We start from the raw sequence: 18,129 nt of genomic DNA on the forward strand, positions 1-18,129 counted from the left end.
ATAAAGGGATGAGCAAAAATATACCAGGTAAACAAAGAAAAATCATTGTCAGTAGTGTTATCCAGTACGAAAATAAAATGTCAAAGGGGTTACATACACTAGCCCAGGGTTGGCAAGTCAACATAGGCTTTGCGACTACAGACTTTGTTGCAACCACTTAGTTCTGCTGTTGCAGCACAAAAGCAGTGGACGTGTAAATAAATGAGCATGGCTGTGTTCCAATAAAGCTTTATTTATAAAACAAGCAGCAGGCCAGATTTGGTTTCTCAACTCCTACACTTGGCAGAGTAGGATACTACAGAATGATAAAAAGTATGATTCATCAATAGGAGTTAAGTTGTAGGTCTTTGTAAATCAAGCAACATAAATTAAAAATCTAAAAATTCAAGATTTTGGCTTAAAAAAATCATTTTAGGAAATTCCGATCCAGTGTACCAAATTATATAAATCTGGAGAATTTTATCATTATAATCCACCAGCTTAAATGGAATCTTGTACCCAAGAAAAGTAGAATATATATTTTTCAACATTACAGAATATATACTAAAATCAATCCTGTATTTAACCAAAAGAAATGTTGAATTAAAAAAAGTAGATATTTTCAGGCCATATTTACCAATCTTAGTTAATTGTAAAATAAAATTTGGTGTTACATAATTAGGATGGTTTTGGATTCAAGTTTACAAAATATCCAACTAAAAGTAATTTCAGCAATAGAAGTTTATTTTTTCCTACACAAGGCTTCAGAGAGCTCCAGAATTGGCCTTGTGGCTCTGGGTCAGCTTCTCTGAGGTCCTTGGTTTTCTCCTTTTGGTTCCAACATGGCTGCAACAGCTCCAGGCATTATGTTCTCATAGGAGAATGTTTAAAAGCAGAGGAGAGGAAAAGAAGTCTTCCTAATAGATGTTTCTTCTAAATGAGAGAAATCTTTCTCAGAAGCCTCTACAGATCCCTGGAATATACTGGCCTTACCCTGGTACATATGAGCCATCCTGAGCTGTGGAAGAGGCTGGAAAGTTAGCATATGGTATCTTCAGAGACTAAGGCAAGACACAGATACTGCTAGTAGAAAGGGGAACTGGGCATGGCTATGTAAGCAACCAACTCCTTTTTGTGACAAAATTTATGAAAGATAACCTAAAACAAGATGGAAATTGAGTAATACTATCTTAAATTTTATTTTGGGGTCAGAAAGAAATAAAAACTGAGATTATAAGAATAACCACTTTCTAATTGCATTATTTTTTATTTTTATTTTGTACCAATTTGTCTTTCATCACCCTGATGTTTGGTATTGTCTTTTCTGGCTTCTTGAATAGTACATTTAATATACTCCAGAATAATCTTTCAGGTTTTCATGCTTTGCATGCATTTAAAAGCTAAAATTCTTCTCAGTAACTTTAGCCCACATCCTACAACTCCTGGAATGTAAATCTCTCGATTGTTATTTTTATTTCATTCATAAATCAAGCACGAAAATGTGCATGATTTATTTCCTTATTAGCCCAAGAGTAATGGAGTGCCTGGCTGGCTTAAGTCAGTAGAGCACTTGACTCTTGATCTCAGGGTCATGAGTTTGAGGCCCACATTGGGCATGGTGTCTACTTAAAAAAAAAAAAGAAAAAAGAAAAAAAGAAGTTGAGCCCAGAGTAATTTGGCTGGGTTTTTTTTTTTTCCCCTTTTTAATTGCTAAGAAAATTAAAACTTTTGGCTGTTGCTAAAATTATTACAGCATGGTTAGAAAATGTGATCCCATATTGTGTTAGAGACAAATTTTTTTCCAACTTTTCCTTGCTTTCATAATCATGGTCTCAACAATTTATATTCATAAAATGTTTCATTATGAATCTTAGAACTCAAGATAAAGGATAGCTTGAATGAAGGCATTTCCATTTGCATTACATTCTTCAAGTCTTTCCCCAAAACATAAGAAGTTGTGACTAGCCTAAGCTAATGGGCTCTCCCCATTACTTCCACTCATATGGTTGCTTGCTAACATCAATTCTCTAATGATTAATAAAGGATAAGTGCTGATGGAAGGCTTTTCTACATTTATGATATTCACTTGTGTTTCCCTATTATGCATTCTCTGATGCTGAAAAGTAGTTGAATCATGATGTAAAGTCCTCCCACGTTCCTTATAGCCACAGGGCTTTTCCTCAGTATGAATTACCTGATGTTGAATCAGCTGTGAGCAATGACCAAAGGCCTTACCACATTCCTTACATTCATATGGTTTCTCACCTGTATGAATTCTATAATGTACAGTAAGGTGTGAGACCCGTTTGAAAGCCCTACTGCATACCCTACATTGGTAGGGTTTCTCTCCAGTGTGAATTCTCTGATGTTGCTTAAGTTGTGAGCTCACCCTAAAGGCCTTCCCACATGCCTTACATTCATAGGGTTTCTCACCAGTATGGATTCTCTGATGTCTAATGAGAGTTGAGCCCTGATTAAAGGCCTTCCCACATTCCTTACATTCATAGAGTTTCTTGCCTGTATGAATAGTCTGATGTTGAATCAACTGAGACCGATGACCAAAGGTCTTCCCACATTCCTTGCATGCGTAGGGTTTTTCACCAGTATGAATTCTATAATGTACTTTAAGATGTGAGATCCTATTGAAGGCCTTGCCACATTCCTTACATTGATAGGGTTTCTCACCAGTATGAATTCGTTGATGTTCAATCAACTGGGAGCTTCGACTAAAAGCCTTTGCACAATCCTTACATTCATAAGGTTTTTCACCGGTATGAACTCTCTGATGTTGTATGAAATTTGAACCAGAATTGAAGGCCTTTCCACATTCATTACATTCATAGGGTTTCTTGCCAGAATGAATATTCTCATGTTGAATGAGTCGTGAGCCATATTTAAAGGCCTTACCACATTCCTTACATTTATAGGGTTTCTCATTAGTATGAATTCCTTGATGACTAATAAGGAAGTCCTCCTGCCAGAAGTCTTTTCTATATTCATTATATCCACAGAGTTTTTCTCCAGTATGAATTTTCTGGTAAAAAGGAAATGATGCTTGTTGGTTGAAAGTGGACATTTCTTCAGGATTGATCATCATTGGACTCAAATGTCCATCTGATTTTCCCTGTTGTCTGTCAAACTGGCTTATGCATTCCCAATCATCTTGGAACCTGGAGCACTCAAGACCATAATTTGTAAGGCTTTCCATTATCTCCCACTGTGGTGATTGTATTTCATAAAGGTGCTGCTCTGGAGATGATACTTTGGTATCACGCCTGGACTCCAATACTGAAAACAAAACAAAACAAAAAAGCAAGTACGTGTTTTTTCCTTTTCCAGAAAAAGGAACTTTTTTTTCTGGAAAATCAGAAAACTTATACTCATGATTATACCTATAAACTCTTGAATGTGGCTAAGCAATTGGAAAATGGGTAAGTAGAAGAGACAGAGGAAATACCATAAATTGAAATGAAGAGTCAGAGAGAGGTTATAAGAATAGTTCTAAAATGTTAGTGTAGATCAGGATCACCTCTGAACCATATTTATTTTATTTTATTTTTTTCATATTTTTTTAAATAAAGGTTTCTATGAACCCCCAAAAAACACAAATATAACCTAGAGTGACAGAAGAAATCACTGGTTGCCGGGGGTTGGGTATATGAGCAATTGTGTGGGAAAGGAGCACAAGGGAACTTTTCAGGATGGTGAAAATGTTCTCTAGTCTGTGGTGACAGTTATACAAGTGTGAACATTTGTCCATTCTCATCAAAACATTGTACTTAAAATGCATGCATTTTGTTGAATATAAATATACCTCAATAAAGCAGATTTAAAAAAAACAATGGTGAAGGGTGGCTGGCCAGAGGTACGGGTTGGTGCATCTGCTTGCCAGGGTATTCAGTAGGATGGGGTTGGGGTGTGTGTGTGTGTCTCTCACATGTCCACTGGAAGTTGTAACAACACAGCTGTGGTCCTCTGCCATGAAGACCACATGCTTCTATCTCTTCTGCTTTCTATCTCTGAAGTTTAGCTGAATACTATGGCTTAGACCTAGTGTCTACTAAACCAGTCTCTCCTGGACCTTTTCATTGCCTAAATGTGGCTATGGAAAAAGAAGGGCCTTGTTCCTTGTTTGGAGGATTAGGCCCCAATTTAATGGGGGTGGCTTCTTCCAGAGCAACATTCTTTGCTGCTTATTCAAACTGCAAGAAATAGCCAACTGAATTAGCCCAATCTTCAAAAGAACCTCCTGTTTCGATTGAATTACTGTAGTGACTTTGTCATAAATCAAATCATACATGTGTTTCTGATTCTGGATCTGTTCTTTTCCAGTGATCAATTTATTTTGGGATGCCTGAGTGGCTCAGAGGTTGAAAGTCTGCCTTTAGCTCAGGGTGTGATCCCAGAGTTCCGGGATCGAGTCCCACATCAGGCTCCCTGCATGAAGCCTGCTTCTTCTACCTGTGTCTCTGCCTCTCTGTCTCTCATGAATAAATAAATAAAATCTTTTAAAAAAATTATTTTGCCAATACCACATTTTCTGAATTTTGTGAATTACAAATTTTAATATTTATAATGTAAGGTTTCCAATTTTTCTTTTAATTCAAGATTATTTTGCAGATGTTTTTTCAGACACCATGTTTGGTTGTTCAGAAGGAAGGTTATGGTCTGATAATTCTAGTGAGACAGGTCCCAAATACAGCCACTATGAATTGGTGGTTGACCTACTCAAAAGTTACCAACACCTGACTGCCATCCCATATAGAACAACCATAAGACTGAAGGGGAACATGGAAAATTAAAGTCAACTTCACAGACAGAGAAGACTACTTTGTGAACATTTAACATGCCTAAATGGAAATCTAGTTTATAGAATTAAAGGCAGGCACATTACTTGCTTTTTGGGCAATGTGGAAAGAATCTGGGTTGCCTGTAAGGGCATGCCTTAAAAATAATTCCCTGGGGATGCCTGCATGGCTCAGTGGTTAAGCGTCTGCCTTTGACTCAGGTTGTGATCCTGGAGTCCTGGGATCAAGTCCCACATCAGGATCCCTGCAAGGAGCCTGCTTCTCCCTCTGCCTATGCCTCTGCCTCTCTCTCTCTCTCATGAATAAATAAAATCTTTAAAAAAAAAAAACAAAAAAACAATTCTCTGTCCAGACTGCCACTTTTTCTATTTTTCTATCATAGACCCTGACACAGTTTTGTTGATTGATGGCAGAGTACAGTGTTGTTTATTACATAACCCCTTTTACACTGATCTAAATTAAGCCATCTCTAATTATACACTGCACTGTAAGCATCCAAAGATAGCACTGACAGTCATAATAATTTTCTGACTTCTGTCCAACACTCTATGAAGTTGCAATATAGCAATAATAATAGTGAGGTCTTCTATACTAACTTGGTATTTTTCTGACAGGGACTGGCAGAGCATTTTAAAGTTAATTATTTAGCTTAGTAGTCACTGTTTTGGATAACCAAAGAAATACCTCTAAAAATCTTACATACAGTCTTAGCATTAAGATATTTTAGTATCCTCATATGAAGAAACCTCAAGGGATCCCAAAAGCCAAAATAATCTTGAAAAGGAGAACAAAGTTGGAAGTCTCACACTTCCTGATTTCAAAACACACTGCAAAGCCACCATAATCAAAACAGTGTTGTACTGGCATTAAGGCAGCCGTATAGATCAATGGAATAGAACAGAGAGAGAAACCCCCATGCACATGGTCAAATGATCTTTGATAGGGCACCAAGACAACACAATTAGGAAAGGACAGTCTCTTTAACAAATGGTTCTGAAGAAACTGGATATCCACATGCAAAGCAATGAAGCAGGACTATTACCCTACACATATACAAAAACTAACTAAAATATATGAAAGACCTAAATGTAAGACCAAAAAATGTTAAGTTCCTAGAAGAAAGCACAGGGGAAAAACCTCATGACATTGCATTTGGCAATGATTTCTTGGATATGGCACTCAAGGCCCAGGCAACAAAAGCAAAAATAACAAATGAGGGACGCCCGGGTGGCTCAGCGGTTGAGAGTCTGCCTTCCACCCAGGGTGTGATCCTGGAGTCCTGGGATTGAGTCCCACATCGGGCTCCCTGCATGGAGCCTGCTTCTCTTCGCCTATGTCTCTGCCTCTCCCCCTCTATGTCTCTCATGAATAAATAAATAAAATCTTAAAAAAAAAAAAAAAAAAGGGATCCCTGGGTGGCGCAGCAGTTTGGCGCCTGCCTTTGGCCCAGGGCGCGATCCTGGAGACCCGGGATCGAATCCCACGTCGGGCTCCCGGTGCATGGAGCCTGCTTCTCCCTCTGCCTATGTCTCTGCCTCTCTCTCTCTGTGTGTGTGACTATCATAAATAAATAAAAATTTTAAAAAAATAAAAAAATAAAAAAAAATTAATTAATTAAAAAAAAAAGAGACAATATCAAACTTAAAAGCTTTGATGCATTGGGGTACCTGGGTGGCCAGTGGTTGAGTGTCTGCCTTCGGCTCAGGTCATGATCCTGGGGTCCTGGGATTGAGTCCTGCTTCAGGCTCCCTACAGGGAGTCTGCTTCTCCCTCTGCCTATGTCTCTGCCCCCCCTCTGTATCTCTCATGAATAAACAAACAAAATCTTTAAAAAAAAAAAAAAAGAATAGGAAACAATATTTCCTAATCATATATCTAATAAGGATTTACTATTTAGGATATATAAAGTAGTACTACAATTCAACAACAAACTACCCTATTAAAAAATTGGGAAAGGACTTGAATAGACATTTCTCCAAAGAAGGTATACAGATGGCCAAGAAGCATATGAAAACATGCTCCACATCACTTAGAGAAATGCAAATCAAAACTATAATGAATCATACCTCAAAGCCATTAGGATGGCCTCTATCCAAACAAAACAAAACAAAACAAAACAAAACAGAAAATAACAGGTGTTGATGAGGATTGGGAGAAATTGGAACCACTGTGCCCTGATGGTAGGAATATAAAATGGTGCAATTACTACAGGAAATAGTATGGGGGGGGGTGCCTGGGGGGCTCAGTTAGTTAAGTGTCTGACTCTTGGTTTTGGCTCAGGTCATGACCTCATGGGTTGTGGGATTGAGCCCTGAGTCAGGCTCCTCACTCAGGAGGGAGTCTACTTGAAAGATTCTTTCCCTCTGCCCCTCCCCCTACTCATGCATGTGCTCTTTCTCTCAAAAGAAAGAAAGGAAAGAAGTAAACAAAGGAAGAAAGAAAGAAAAAAGGGAACAAACACAGGATAGAGGGACACCTGGCTGACTCAGTTGGAAGAGCATGCAACTCTTGACCACAGGGTCATGAGTTTGAGACCCATGTTGGGTGTAGATTATTTAAAAAAATAAAAAAATAAAAAAAATAACAACAAAAAACAACATGGAGAGTTCTAAAAAATTAAAAATATAATTACCATATGATACAGCAACTCCACTTCTGAGTATATATCCCAAAGAACTGAAAGAATCTGAAAGAGACACCTACACACCCATGTTTACTGCAACATTACCCACAATAGCCAAGAGGTGGAAGCCATCCAAATGTCCATTGACAAATGAATGGCTAAAAAATTGTGGTACATACATACAGCCTTAAAATGGAAAGAAATCCTGTCACATGTTAAAACACGGATTAACCTTAAGGACATCATGCTAAGTAAAAGAAGTCAGACTCAAAAGGCCCCATATTATATGACTCCATTTATGTGAATATCCAATAATAAGACATTCCAGAGATGGAGAGCAGATTACCTGTTGCCAGGCGTGCGCTGGGGGAGGGGGGAGAAGAGAGGGAGAGAGGGCATGAGGAGTGACTATTTAATGAGTATATATGGGGTTTCCTCTGAGGTGTGTTTAGGAAAAACACCCCTTTCAACACAACTCTACTATTCATACTGTTCTTCTGACCCTACTGATGACAAAATGTGTATGGATTTCTCCCTCATACCAGGTAATTCTCCAACTCTGGATACCAATTGGGTGTCCTACAGATTTAGGTCAATTTTCAAACTATCTTTCTGCAGATAGCATCAGATCCTACAGGTTAAGAGCTCAGGCCACAGACTACCTCTAGTCCCCTCACCTCCCACCCCAATAAACTGGAGGTTCCCACAACCCCTTCTGGGGTTCAATCATTTTATAGAATGGCTTACAGAATTCAGGAAAACAATTTACTTACTATATTACCAGTTTATTACAAAGGACATAACTCAGTATCAGTCACATTAAAGAAATGCAAAGGATAAGGTATAGAGGAAGAGGATGGAGATTCCTTTCCAAGTACACCACCTGCCAAGTACCTCCATGTGTTCACAACCCAGAAGCTCTCCAATCCTTGTACTTTAGAGATTTTTATGGAAGCTTCACTACATAGGCAGGATTGATTAAATCATTGCACTTTGGTGATTCAACCTTTAGGTCTCTCCAGAGTTTGAGAGATGGGGCTGAGTGTTCCAATTCTCTAATTACAAAATCCAAGCTCATCCTGAAGCTATCCAGGCACCCCCAAACACAGTCATCTCATTAGCATACAAGAAGACACTTAATACTTTAGAGATTCCAAGGGTTTTAAGAGCCATGTGCCAGAAAACAGGAGTGAAAACCACAGGGTGATAAAAATATTCTGAAACGAGATAATGGTGATATTGCACAACGCTGTCAATGTACTAGATGCCAATATACTATACACGTTAAAATGGTTAAAAGGTGAATTTTGTTACATATATTTTTGAATTTTTTTAAATTAAAAAGAGCATTTCCAATAATAGCAATAAATATACAATACCTAGGAATAAACATATAAAGAAATGTAGGGGATCCCTGGGTGGCTCAGTGGTTTGGCGCCTGCCTTCAGCCCAGGATGTGATTCTAGGGTCCCAGGATTGAGTCCCACATCGGGCTTCCTGCATGGAGCCTGCTTCTCCCTCTGCCTGTTTATCTGCCTCTCTCTCTGTCCCTCATGAATAATTAAATAAAATATTTTTTAAAAAATGTACAAGACTCATATAAATAAAACTTTAAAACCACCAGGGGATGGACATAAACGAAGAGAAAAGCCTACCATGTCCTTAAATAGATAAAATCAATAAAAAATAAGTTTTCTCCTCAATCTGTAAATTTGTGGTGATCTCACTAAGAATAATTACATGATTTTTTTAAACCAGATATTCTTTTTTAAAGACCAGATTGAAAAAAAAAAAAAAAGTCCAGATGGAAACTTGAATGATTATAGCCAGGAAAATTCTGAAAAAGAATGAGGAGGAACTAGTCTACCAGATATTTAAAACCTTTAATAATTAAAACAGTATGGTATTGGACACATAGTTGACAAAGAGATTGAGATAGAAACAAAAATTAAAAAAAAAAAAAAAAAAAAAAAAGTCCAGGGGTAAAAGAGTAGATGATAAAGGTGGCTATACAGATTAGTGGTGAAAAGATAAAATTAGTTAATGCTGTTTGAATAAATGGATAAGAACCTGGAAAATAGTGTGAAATCACATCCTCCACAGGTAAACTCCACAGGGATCATAAGCAGCACCATAAATATACTACTAGCAAAAAACCACAGGAGACTCATGTATAATGTCAAAGGGGGTAGTCCTCTTTGATTATGATGTAAACCCACATCATCTAAGAAGTAAATAAAACTCAGGACCTCAAACAATCAAACACACACATGCCTTCAAATGACAAAAACCAAAGCAAAAATGGTATCATGGGTGTGGCTGACAGAATAATGGCCTCCCACAGATGCCCACATCTAATCCCTAGAACCTGTGCAGATGTCAGGTAATGCAGCAGCATACATCTCCTCTCTGGATGCTCACTCTGCACCTGACCTCACTTACTTCTAGGGGCCAACTCCCAATTCAGTGTGGAAGAATCCACCACATCTGTAGTGTTAAGTCCTTACAGTACATTGTATATGGTGGAAACTCTTTTTATCAACACACACATTCTTGGTCTCACATCACACCTGGACTTTGGCTCTCATTCAGGGAAGATTCTGCCCCCTGGAGGACACCTGACCATATCTGGAACATTTTTGATTGTCACAACTAAGGAGAGGCAAGTATACTGGCAACCAGTTGAGTAGAAGCCAGGGAGGCTGCTGAACATCCTACAGTACATGTGATGCCTACCCAATGCCCCCACCCCCACCCTGTGTCAACACTGCTGAGCTTGAGGAACCCTTCACCCAGAGCAAGAAGCCCCAAGGCAGGAACATGCTTGCTGTACCAAGGCTAGGGTGGGTAAACTTGTACTGTCTGCTCTCATGCTACTACAGCATAGCTGGGTAGTTGTGACAGAGACCATATATGGCCCACAAAGCCTAAAATATTTATTGTCTGGCCCCTTTGAGAAAACATTTACCAATCCCTATGTTAAAGGAACAGCAAAGAGGCTTGTGCAGCTGTAGCCGAATGAACAAGAGTAGCAGGAGGGAAAATCAGAGAGGAAGCAGGAAGTGGATCATAGAACACAGTCCAACAGAACTTTCTATGATGCCAAAATGTTCTATTCTGCCCTAATATGGTAACCACTGGCTACATAAGTCTACTCAGCTTTTGAAATGTGGCTACAGGCTACCATGGAATGGAATGTCACATTTTATTTAATTTTAGTTAGGGAAGCCTGAGTGGCTCAGCCATTGAATGCCTGCCTTTGGCTCAGGGCGTGATCCCAGATCCCCAGGTTCAAGACCCACATCCTGCTTCTCCCTCTGCCTGTGTCTGCCTCTCTTTCTGTATGTCTCTCATGAATAAATAAAATCTTAAAAAAAAATTTAGATTTTTAAAAAATTTTTTTAAAGATTTTATCTATTTATTCATGAGATACACAGGAGAGGGAAAGAGAGGCAGAGACACAGGCAGAGGGAGAAGCAGGCTCCATGTAGGGAGCCCAACATGGGACTCGATCCCGGGTCTCCAGGATCACGCCCTGGGTGAAAGGCAGGCGCTAAACTGCTAAGCCACCCAGGGATCCCCTAAAGCTAAATTTTAAACAGCATGTGTGGCTGGTGGCTACTGTGTTGGATAGCATATAGAGGGTCCTAGGCTAGGGTATCGATTTTGGATTTTATCTTGAGATGGGAATGTGCTAGTAAGTCTTTTTTTTTTTTTTTTTTTTTTTTTTTTAATTTTTTTTTTAATCTTTATTTATTTATGATCGTCACAGAGAGAGAGAGAGAGAGGCAGAGACGCAGGCAGAGGGAGAAGCAGGCTCCATGCACCGGGAGCCTGATGTGGGATTCGATCCCGGGTCTCCAGGATCGCGCCCTGGGCCAAAGGCAGGCGCCAAACCGCTGCGCCACCCAGGGATCCCACGTGCTAGTAAGTCTTGAGCAGAGACAATACACCCTCACTGAAGTTTTAAGGTCCCTGTGGCTGCTGTGTGGACAATACACTGTAGTGGGCAATAGAAGCAGCGGAATGGGGGAGGAGGCTACTGCAATAGTCTAAGCCAAAGACAATGGTAGCGTGGATGGAATGGCAGCAGTGGTGCCAGTGAGAAATGGTTAAATTCTGGACATATTTCAAGGTAGAGCCAATAGGATTTGCTGACAGACTGAACAGGTATGTGAGAGAGAAAACTCAAGAATGAGTTTTTGACTTGAGGGACACCTGGGTGGCTCAGTGGTTGAGTGCCTTAGGCTCAGGTCAAGTTCTGGGATCGAGTCCCACATTGGGCTCCCTGTGGGAAGCCTGCTTTTCCCTCTGCCTGTGTCTCTGCCACTCTCTCTGTGTCTCTCATAAATAAAATAAAAAAATAAATAAAATAAATAAAATAAATAAAATAAAATAAAATAATAAAATAATAAAATAAATAAAATAAAAAAATAAAATAAAGTAAAATAAAATAAAATAAAATAAAATAAAATAAATAAAATAAAATAAAATAAAATAAAAGAGAGAGAAGAGCAAATTGTTAGGGAGGACCAAGGACTCCTTTCTGGACTTGTTAAGTTCAAAGTCCCCAATGAATGCTGAAGTGGATATAATGAAGGCAGTTAGATAGAAGTATCCAGAATTTAAAGGAAAAGCTGAAGATGATGGAAATATTCTGTATCTGTATTGTCCAACACGGTAGACACAAGCCACAAAGTGGCTACTGGACTTCTGAAATGTGGCAAGGGCAACCGAGGTACTGCTTTTTTAAATGTATTTAATTATAATTAATTTAAATTACAACAGACATGGGGCCAATGGCTCCACACTGGACAACACAGGTACAAATGGTATTTAAAGCATGGTAACGGAGAAGGTCCTAGTGAATGAAAATAAACAGAAAAGAAGAAACTCAAGTCTGAGCTCTGGGGTGCTCCAACATTTAAAGAAAGTGAGAAAATCCAATCAAAGGAGGCTGAAGATGGTTTAATGAGGGGGTAGTAATGACCCAAATACACAGAAATGTTTTGGGATGAAAGGAACATCCACTTTTGTGAAATGCTGTTGATAAGCTACAAAAGATGGTAACTGGGACCTGACCTCTAAGTTTGGTATCTTGGAGGGAAGATTTTCTAACTCAAAAATCCTGTTTCCTTGTCCACGTACCAGATGGCTATCTGTGGTGACTTCTCTCTTCCCCCACAGGCCTCACTCACCTGGGCACAGGCCGCCTGTAGCTGCTTTCTCTACCATCCAGGGCTCTTTGCCTTGCTCCAGGAAGGAGATCACATCAGGTTTGGAGATGGCAAGACCTGGGTGTGAGAAAAAACACACCACCCAGTTATGGCGCAGGTCCCCAGAATTCAGATCTAGGACCTTGGCATTGACCAGGAGAGGCAGTTGCAGAAGAAATCCAATGTGAAACCCAATGTGACAGTCACCTAAGGACTGAGGAAAATGTACTATCAGCCCATGGAGCTGCTCCTTGACTTCTCAAAAGGTACTCAGAAATGGATAAGGAACAGATATGCTGAGGGTAACATCCAAACTCATATACCAGGTCATCTTACCCAGTGAGACCAGGTTATTGTAGGTCTCCAACATCACGTCTCTGTACAAATCCCTCTGAGTGGGTACCAGCTGTTCCCATTCTTCTTGGGAGAAGACTACAGCCACATCCCTGAACAAGTCTGACTCCTGAAACAACAGGCAGGTATGTTATTTGCATATTTCAAGAAAATGTTTCTTGGTGGGATGAGAGGAGGTAGAGGAGGTCTTTGTAGGAGTGGAGTGTTTGGTAAAAGAGAAGGATGGGGCTGGACGCCTCCAATGTGAGCAGATGACAAGAGAGGGTGGGCATGAGTACAACAGTGCTGAAATGTTCTGGATCATTCCTTTTTACTACAAACCAAAGCTCTGTACAAAGATCTAGAAGGAAAATTAAAATTCAGCAAAGTGGACTTTTCCCAATTATGACAAGCAGTATAATAAAGTGTGTTGACTACTGTCCTTGGCATATAAAATTCTCAATGAGAGAACTATAATTTCTACTTTTGTACAATAACAACAAACCAAACCAACAATTTTTATTAGATTTACCCTCAAGTTTTATTAAAGAAACATTTTCTTAGAAAAGAGGATTTTCATATAAATTGAGAATTTGTTGAAGATGTCGGTTTATCATTTTGTCAGAACATATCAAAGCATATTTCCTTATGAGAAAAATCTTAAATTAAGATTACTTTTATTAAAAAAAAAAAAGATTACTTTTATTAGCTGTACAATTTTCTATCAAGTGAAAAAATGACTCAACCATTCTCTTATTTTGGATACAAACGTTGGATCAGATCTCTGAAGGCTCTTCCAAGTTCTGACTATACAGATTCTGAAAAATTCATCCACCTGCTCAGTTGCTTACAATCCTTTTACCTCTGTGCTCCTCTCACTCTCAAGCTAAAGAAGCTGCTATAGGATGATCCACATTCAAATGCTCTGTTTGACCTCAAACCAGACCTTAGTTCTGGCATCTAACCTCTCACATATACTCAGCTAAGCTTCAATTACACACCCAATCATTAATCCCTCCAAAAGCAGGAGATCGTGCCTGAGACCAAGACCAGTTCCCACGCTTTTCTATGTCATATCCCTCATAAGTATTCATCTCCATTTCATCAAACCTTGGTTGACAGTTTATACAAGGAGATGGATTTCTGCTCTGTCTAGGCTTCTGGAAGAATACCATACCATCAGAAGATAACGAATGCTATACAGAATGAACCCATGGGCACTGGTCCGAGTGGAGGGGGCAGTGAGAGAGGGTACCAGCTGCCTGGTCTTTTTAGTCCCTAAAGTGAGAACCTCTAAGAACCAGATTCTTGGCTGAAACCTAGGTGGGAGGCTTCAAGAAAAAGAAAGCAAATATTTACATGATTTGAAAACTCACAAGGGACATGACTTTTAGAACTTCATGGGCTGATGGGTCTTCTTCCTGGTTCCTCTCTTGAGGGAGGGCCGAGTCCTGAGATGACAAAGCTGGGAGAGGAAAGAGCAAACATGAAAGGCCAGGCTTGCCTTATAGCTCCCAGAATGCCATGGCTACAAGTCCCCACCGTTCTAGCCCCCACTCCCCACAAAAACTAGTGAATTGGAACATTGAGGCCCTTACCCAAGTCCAGGAAACACAGCTTTAGCTGCTGCAATGAGACAGGGAACCAGTGGCCCTTTCTCTCTCACTTCCCCTAAAAATCCAGAGAATCCCACCTTGTTACTGATGCAAATCTGTGATGGGGATGTCAGTCCTGGTTCAGTGACTAAGACCACGTGGTGTCCCAGGCCAGGGAGCACAGCCTGCTTCATCAGCATCAACCCAGCCCACAATGAAACCTTCCCAGAAACAGAGCATTTAACTCTTTCAAGTCCACAATGAAACACCTTCAGAGGTCTCCCGGGCTCTTTACTCAACTTCCAAATTCACCGAGAAACTTACAGCCCTACCTAAAGCCTGGTGGACACCACTTTGAGTGGACTCTGCTTTGAGTCAACAAATGGGATGTGGTTACAATGGGCAAATTAGTTGGCTCCATTATCATCACATAAATATGCCCATGGACAGATTTAACAGTGAGGAAAGCCGCATACACAAAGTTTACTGAAAAACAGAACAAAAATTAGTATGTAACAGTCCAGAAATAGGCAAGTGGTTGAATCATTTTTGGCCCAGTCATATGACAGAACACCAACCAACTATGAAAGCTAATGTGCAGGTGGAGCAACTGGGTGGCATAGTGGTTGAGCGTCTGCTTTCAGCTCAGGTCATGAGTCCCATATCAAGGTCACCATGGGGAGTCTGCTTCTCCCTCTGCCTATGTCTCTGCCTCTCTGTGTCTCTCATGAATAAATAAATCTTTAAAATAAAATGATGTGGGGCAACATTAACAGACAAAAAAAGATGGGGATCCCTGGGTGGCGCAGCGGTTTGGCGCCTGCCTTTGGCCCAGGGCGCGATCCTGGAGATCCGGGATCGAATCCCACATCGGGCTCCCGGTGCATGAAGCCTGCTTCTCCCTCTGTCTATGTCTCTGCCTCTCTCTCTCTCTCTGTGACTATCATTAAAAAAAAAAAAAAAAAGATACAAGTGCTCTCTTTATACAACATGAGAACATTCTGCAAAAGAGGGCAAACCTCCCACTATTGGCACTTGGGCTTAAAAAAAAAAAAAAAAAAAATGGAAACAAAAATCCAAGTATTAAGACTGATGTCATTTAACCACTTTGTGAGTTCATCATTAAACAAGTAGTATTTTATAAAGGAACTCAGAACAGGGGATCCCTGGGTGGCTCAGCATTTTGGTGCCTGCCTTCCACCCAGGGCATGATCCTGGAGGCCTGGGATCGAATCCCACATCAGGCTCACTGCATGGAGCCTGCTTCTCTTATGTCTATGTCTCTGCCTCTCTCTCTCTCCGTATCTCTCATTAATAAATAAATAAAGGGATCCCTGGGTGGCGCAGCGGTTTGGCGCCTGCCTTTGGCCCAGGGCGCGATCCTGGAGACCCGGGATCGAATCCCACGTCGGGCTCCCGGTGCATGGAGCCTGCTTCTCCCTCTGCCTGTGTCTCTGCCTCTCTCTCTCTCTCTGTGACTATCATAAATAAATAAAAATTAAAAAAAAATAAATAAATAAATAAATAAATAAATAAAATCCTTTAAAAAACAAAAAGGAACTCAGAACAACGCCAGACATATTGCAAATATTTAATTTTAAATAATGTGTATATAAAGTAATGAATCGTCCCTTAATAACATGTGATAGAAATTTTTTTCTTAGTATGACCACTGCTCTAGCATTATCTGTAATAGCTTTATGGTATCTTATTAACCGAATGGCCCATGATTTATTCAACCATTTCCCCATTGTTGGACACACATCTTTTACATGATCATCTAAAATGTTCTCAAGGGGGCAGCCCCAGTGGCTCAGTGGTTTAGCGCTGTCTGCAGCCCAGGGTGTGATCCTGGAGACCTGGGATCGAGTCCCGCATCAGGCTCCCTGCATGGAGTCTGCTTCTCCCTCTGCCTGTGTCTCTGCTTCTCTCTCTCCTCTCTGTGTATTCTCATGAATAAAGAAATAAAATCTTTAAAAAAAATAAAATGTTCTCAAGGGACGCCTGAGTGGCTCAGCGGTTGGGTGTCTGCCTTTGGTTCAGGGCGTGATCCCAGAGTCCTGGGATCGAGTCCCACATCGGGGTCCCTGCGAGGAGCCTGCTTCTCCCTCTGCCTATCTCTGCTTCTCTGTGTCTCTCATGAGTAAATAGATAAAATCTTTTAAAAAATAAATAAAAATAAAGTGTTCTCAAATTTGAGTCTCTGCTTCTAAAATAGTGGTGCTAAATCTTTTGAGGTTTTGAAAAAAGATTTCGTCCCAAATTAAAAAAAAAAAAAGGCATGCATAGGGAAGACTAAAACATCCACCTGCATTTTGGGGAGTCGGGACCCCTTCATACCCACCTAACGGGTCCATGGACCGGGGCTATGCGCCTGAGCGCGGAAAGGGGGGCGTTCGCGGACCGCGCGCCGCGGAGCCCGAAGGGAAATGTAGTCCAGAGCCCGGAAAGTCGCAGCCAGACGCCTGGGCGAAACGTTCCGGTTCTAGCCAGGCCCGAGAGCGGCTCGGGCGTGGCGCCCCTCCCGCACCGACCCCGGTGCGCCTGGCAAGCTCCAGAGCCCCTCACCTGCCGCCTCCTCGAGTTCAAGCGCCACCGTGGCCGCGTTTCCCGCAGCCCGGAGTGCGCTTCTTCCTCGGTATCGGCGGACAAGCCGCCTGGAGCCGGAAGACGGCGCAGGCGCACAAAGCACCGCCGATACAGCCTCGCGAGTGGACCATCGCCGCAGTCACTTCTGGGAAAGGTAGTCTCCAGGCACTAAGGGGTCGCCAAGCCTCAAGGCCGGCTCTCGCGATACTTGGGCGTGGGGGGTGGAGGGAGCCAGGCGTGTTCAGGAGTGGTGGCAGGCAGTCTGGGGCCCCCGGACTGCGTAGGAGTCGGCTGGTCCCCCGGGAAGGTGTGCGTGTTCGCGTTTCTGGTGGCAGGAACATTGTCCGTTTATGCGGTTCGGTTCAGACCGTCTTGGGTATAATTGGTACCAGTCCACTCTGGTGTGTGACGGTCAGTGTCTGAAAATGTTTCTCGTTTATTAAATCATTGTTTCTGCGGAGCAGCCATTTTATCAGAATTTTCAGAGGAGGAAAAAGCCGGAATTTACCTGGTCACTAATTTTAAACGTTATCTATGTTGAAGTAAATGTAGGTTCGGAAGGAGAGAGCTTCTAGAATGAGCAAAATATATTTTTTTTAAATTTTGGGAAAAAAAAAGAAAAAAAAAATTAGGCAGCCCCGGTGGCTCAGCGGTTTAGCGCCGCCTTCAGCCCGGGGCATGATCCTGGAGACCCGGGAGCCAGTTCCGATGTCGGGCTCCCTGCGTGGAGCCTGCTTCTCCCTCTGCCTGTGTCTCTGCCTCTCTCTGTGTGTGCCTTTCATGAAAAAAGAAATAAAATATTTTTTAAAATTTTATTTATTTATTTATTTATTTATTTATTTATTTATTTATTTATTCACGAGAGACACACAGAGAGTGGCAGAGGGGGTCTCCAGTGGCATCCCGGGTCTCCAGGATGGCACCCTGGGCCAAAGGTAGGCGCCAAACCGCTGCACCACCCAGGGATCCCTCAGATAACATATAAA

General features: G+C 41.1%; 1 protein-coding gene across 5 annotated transcripts; it reads right to left on the reverse strand.

Annotated features, from left to right (window-relative positions):
• Positions 1-212: 212 nt before the first annotated feature.
• On the reverse strand, positions 213-17,280 carry ZNF582 (zinc finger protein 582). Of its 5 annotated transcripts, XM_049099403.1 has the most exons (7): positions 17,123-17,243; positions 14,558-15,040; positions 14,336-14,424; positions 12,963-13,089; positions 12,609-12,704; positions 7,420-7,473; positions 213-3,267 (listed from the first exon to the last, which is right to left on the reverse strand). In XM_049099403.1, the coding sequence occupies exons 3-7, from the start codon at positions 14,342-14,344 to the stop codon at positions 1,946-1,948; spliced, it is 1,608 nt and encodes a 535-aa protein (XP_048955360.1). In that variant the 5' UTR covers positions 14,345-14,424; positions 14,558-15,040; positions 17,123-17,243; the 3' UTR covers positions 213-1,945. The 5 variants fall into 5 exon arrangements, with proteins under 5 accessions (XP_048955360.1, XP_035568518.1, XP_035568517.1 ...); XM_035712625.2 differs by lacking the exon at positions 14,558-15,040 and having other exon boundaries at positions 17,123-17,280; XM_035712624.2 differs by lacking the exons at positions 14,558-15,040; positions 17,123-17,243 and adding an exon at positions 16,899-17,086.
• Between the last annotated feature and the right edge of the window lie 849 nt (positions 17,281-18,129).

The sequence above is a fragment of the Canis lupus genome, chromosome 1 (assembly GCF_003254725.2).
Source record: "Canis lupus dingo isolate Sandy chromosome 1, ASM325472v2, whole genome shotgun sequence".
NCBI classification, from domain to species: Eukaryota; Metazoa; Chordata; class Mammalia; order Carnivora; family Canidae; genus Canis; species Canis lupus.

Bases quoted from the DNA above. Each gene is read 5' to 3' on its own strand.
- ZNF582 (XM_035712624.2), bottom strand. The intron at 12,705-12,962 runs GTAAGATGACCT...TCTCACACCCAG, and splicing joins CAATAACCTGGTCTCACTGG to GTCTTGCCATCTCCAAACCT. The intron at 7,474-12,608 runs GTGAGTGAGGCC...TGTCTCTTTCAG, and splicing joins TACAGGCGGCCTGTGCCCAG to ATTCTTTCAGTTCTTTGGGA.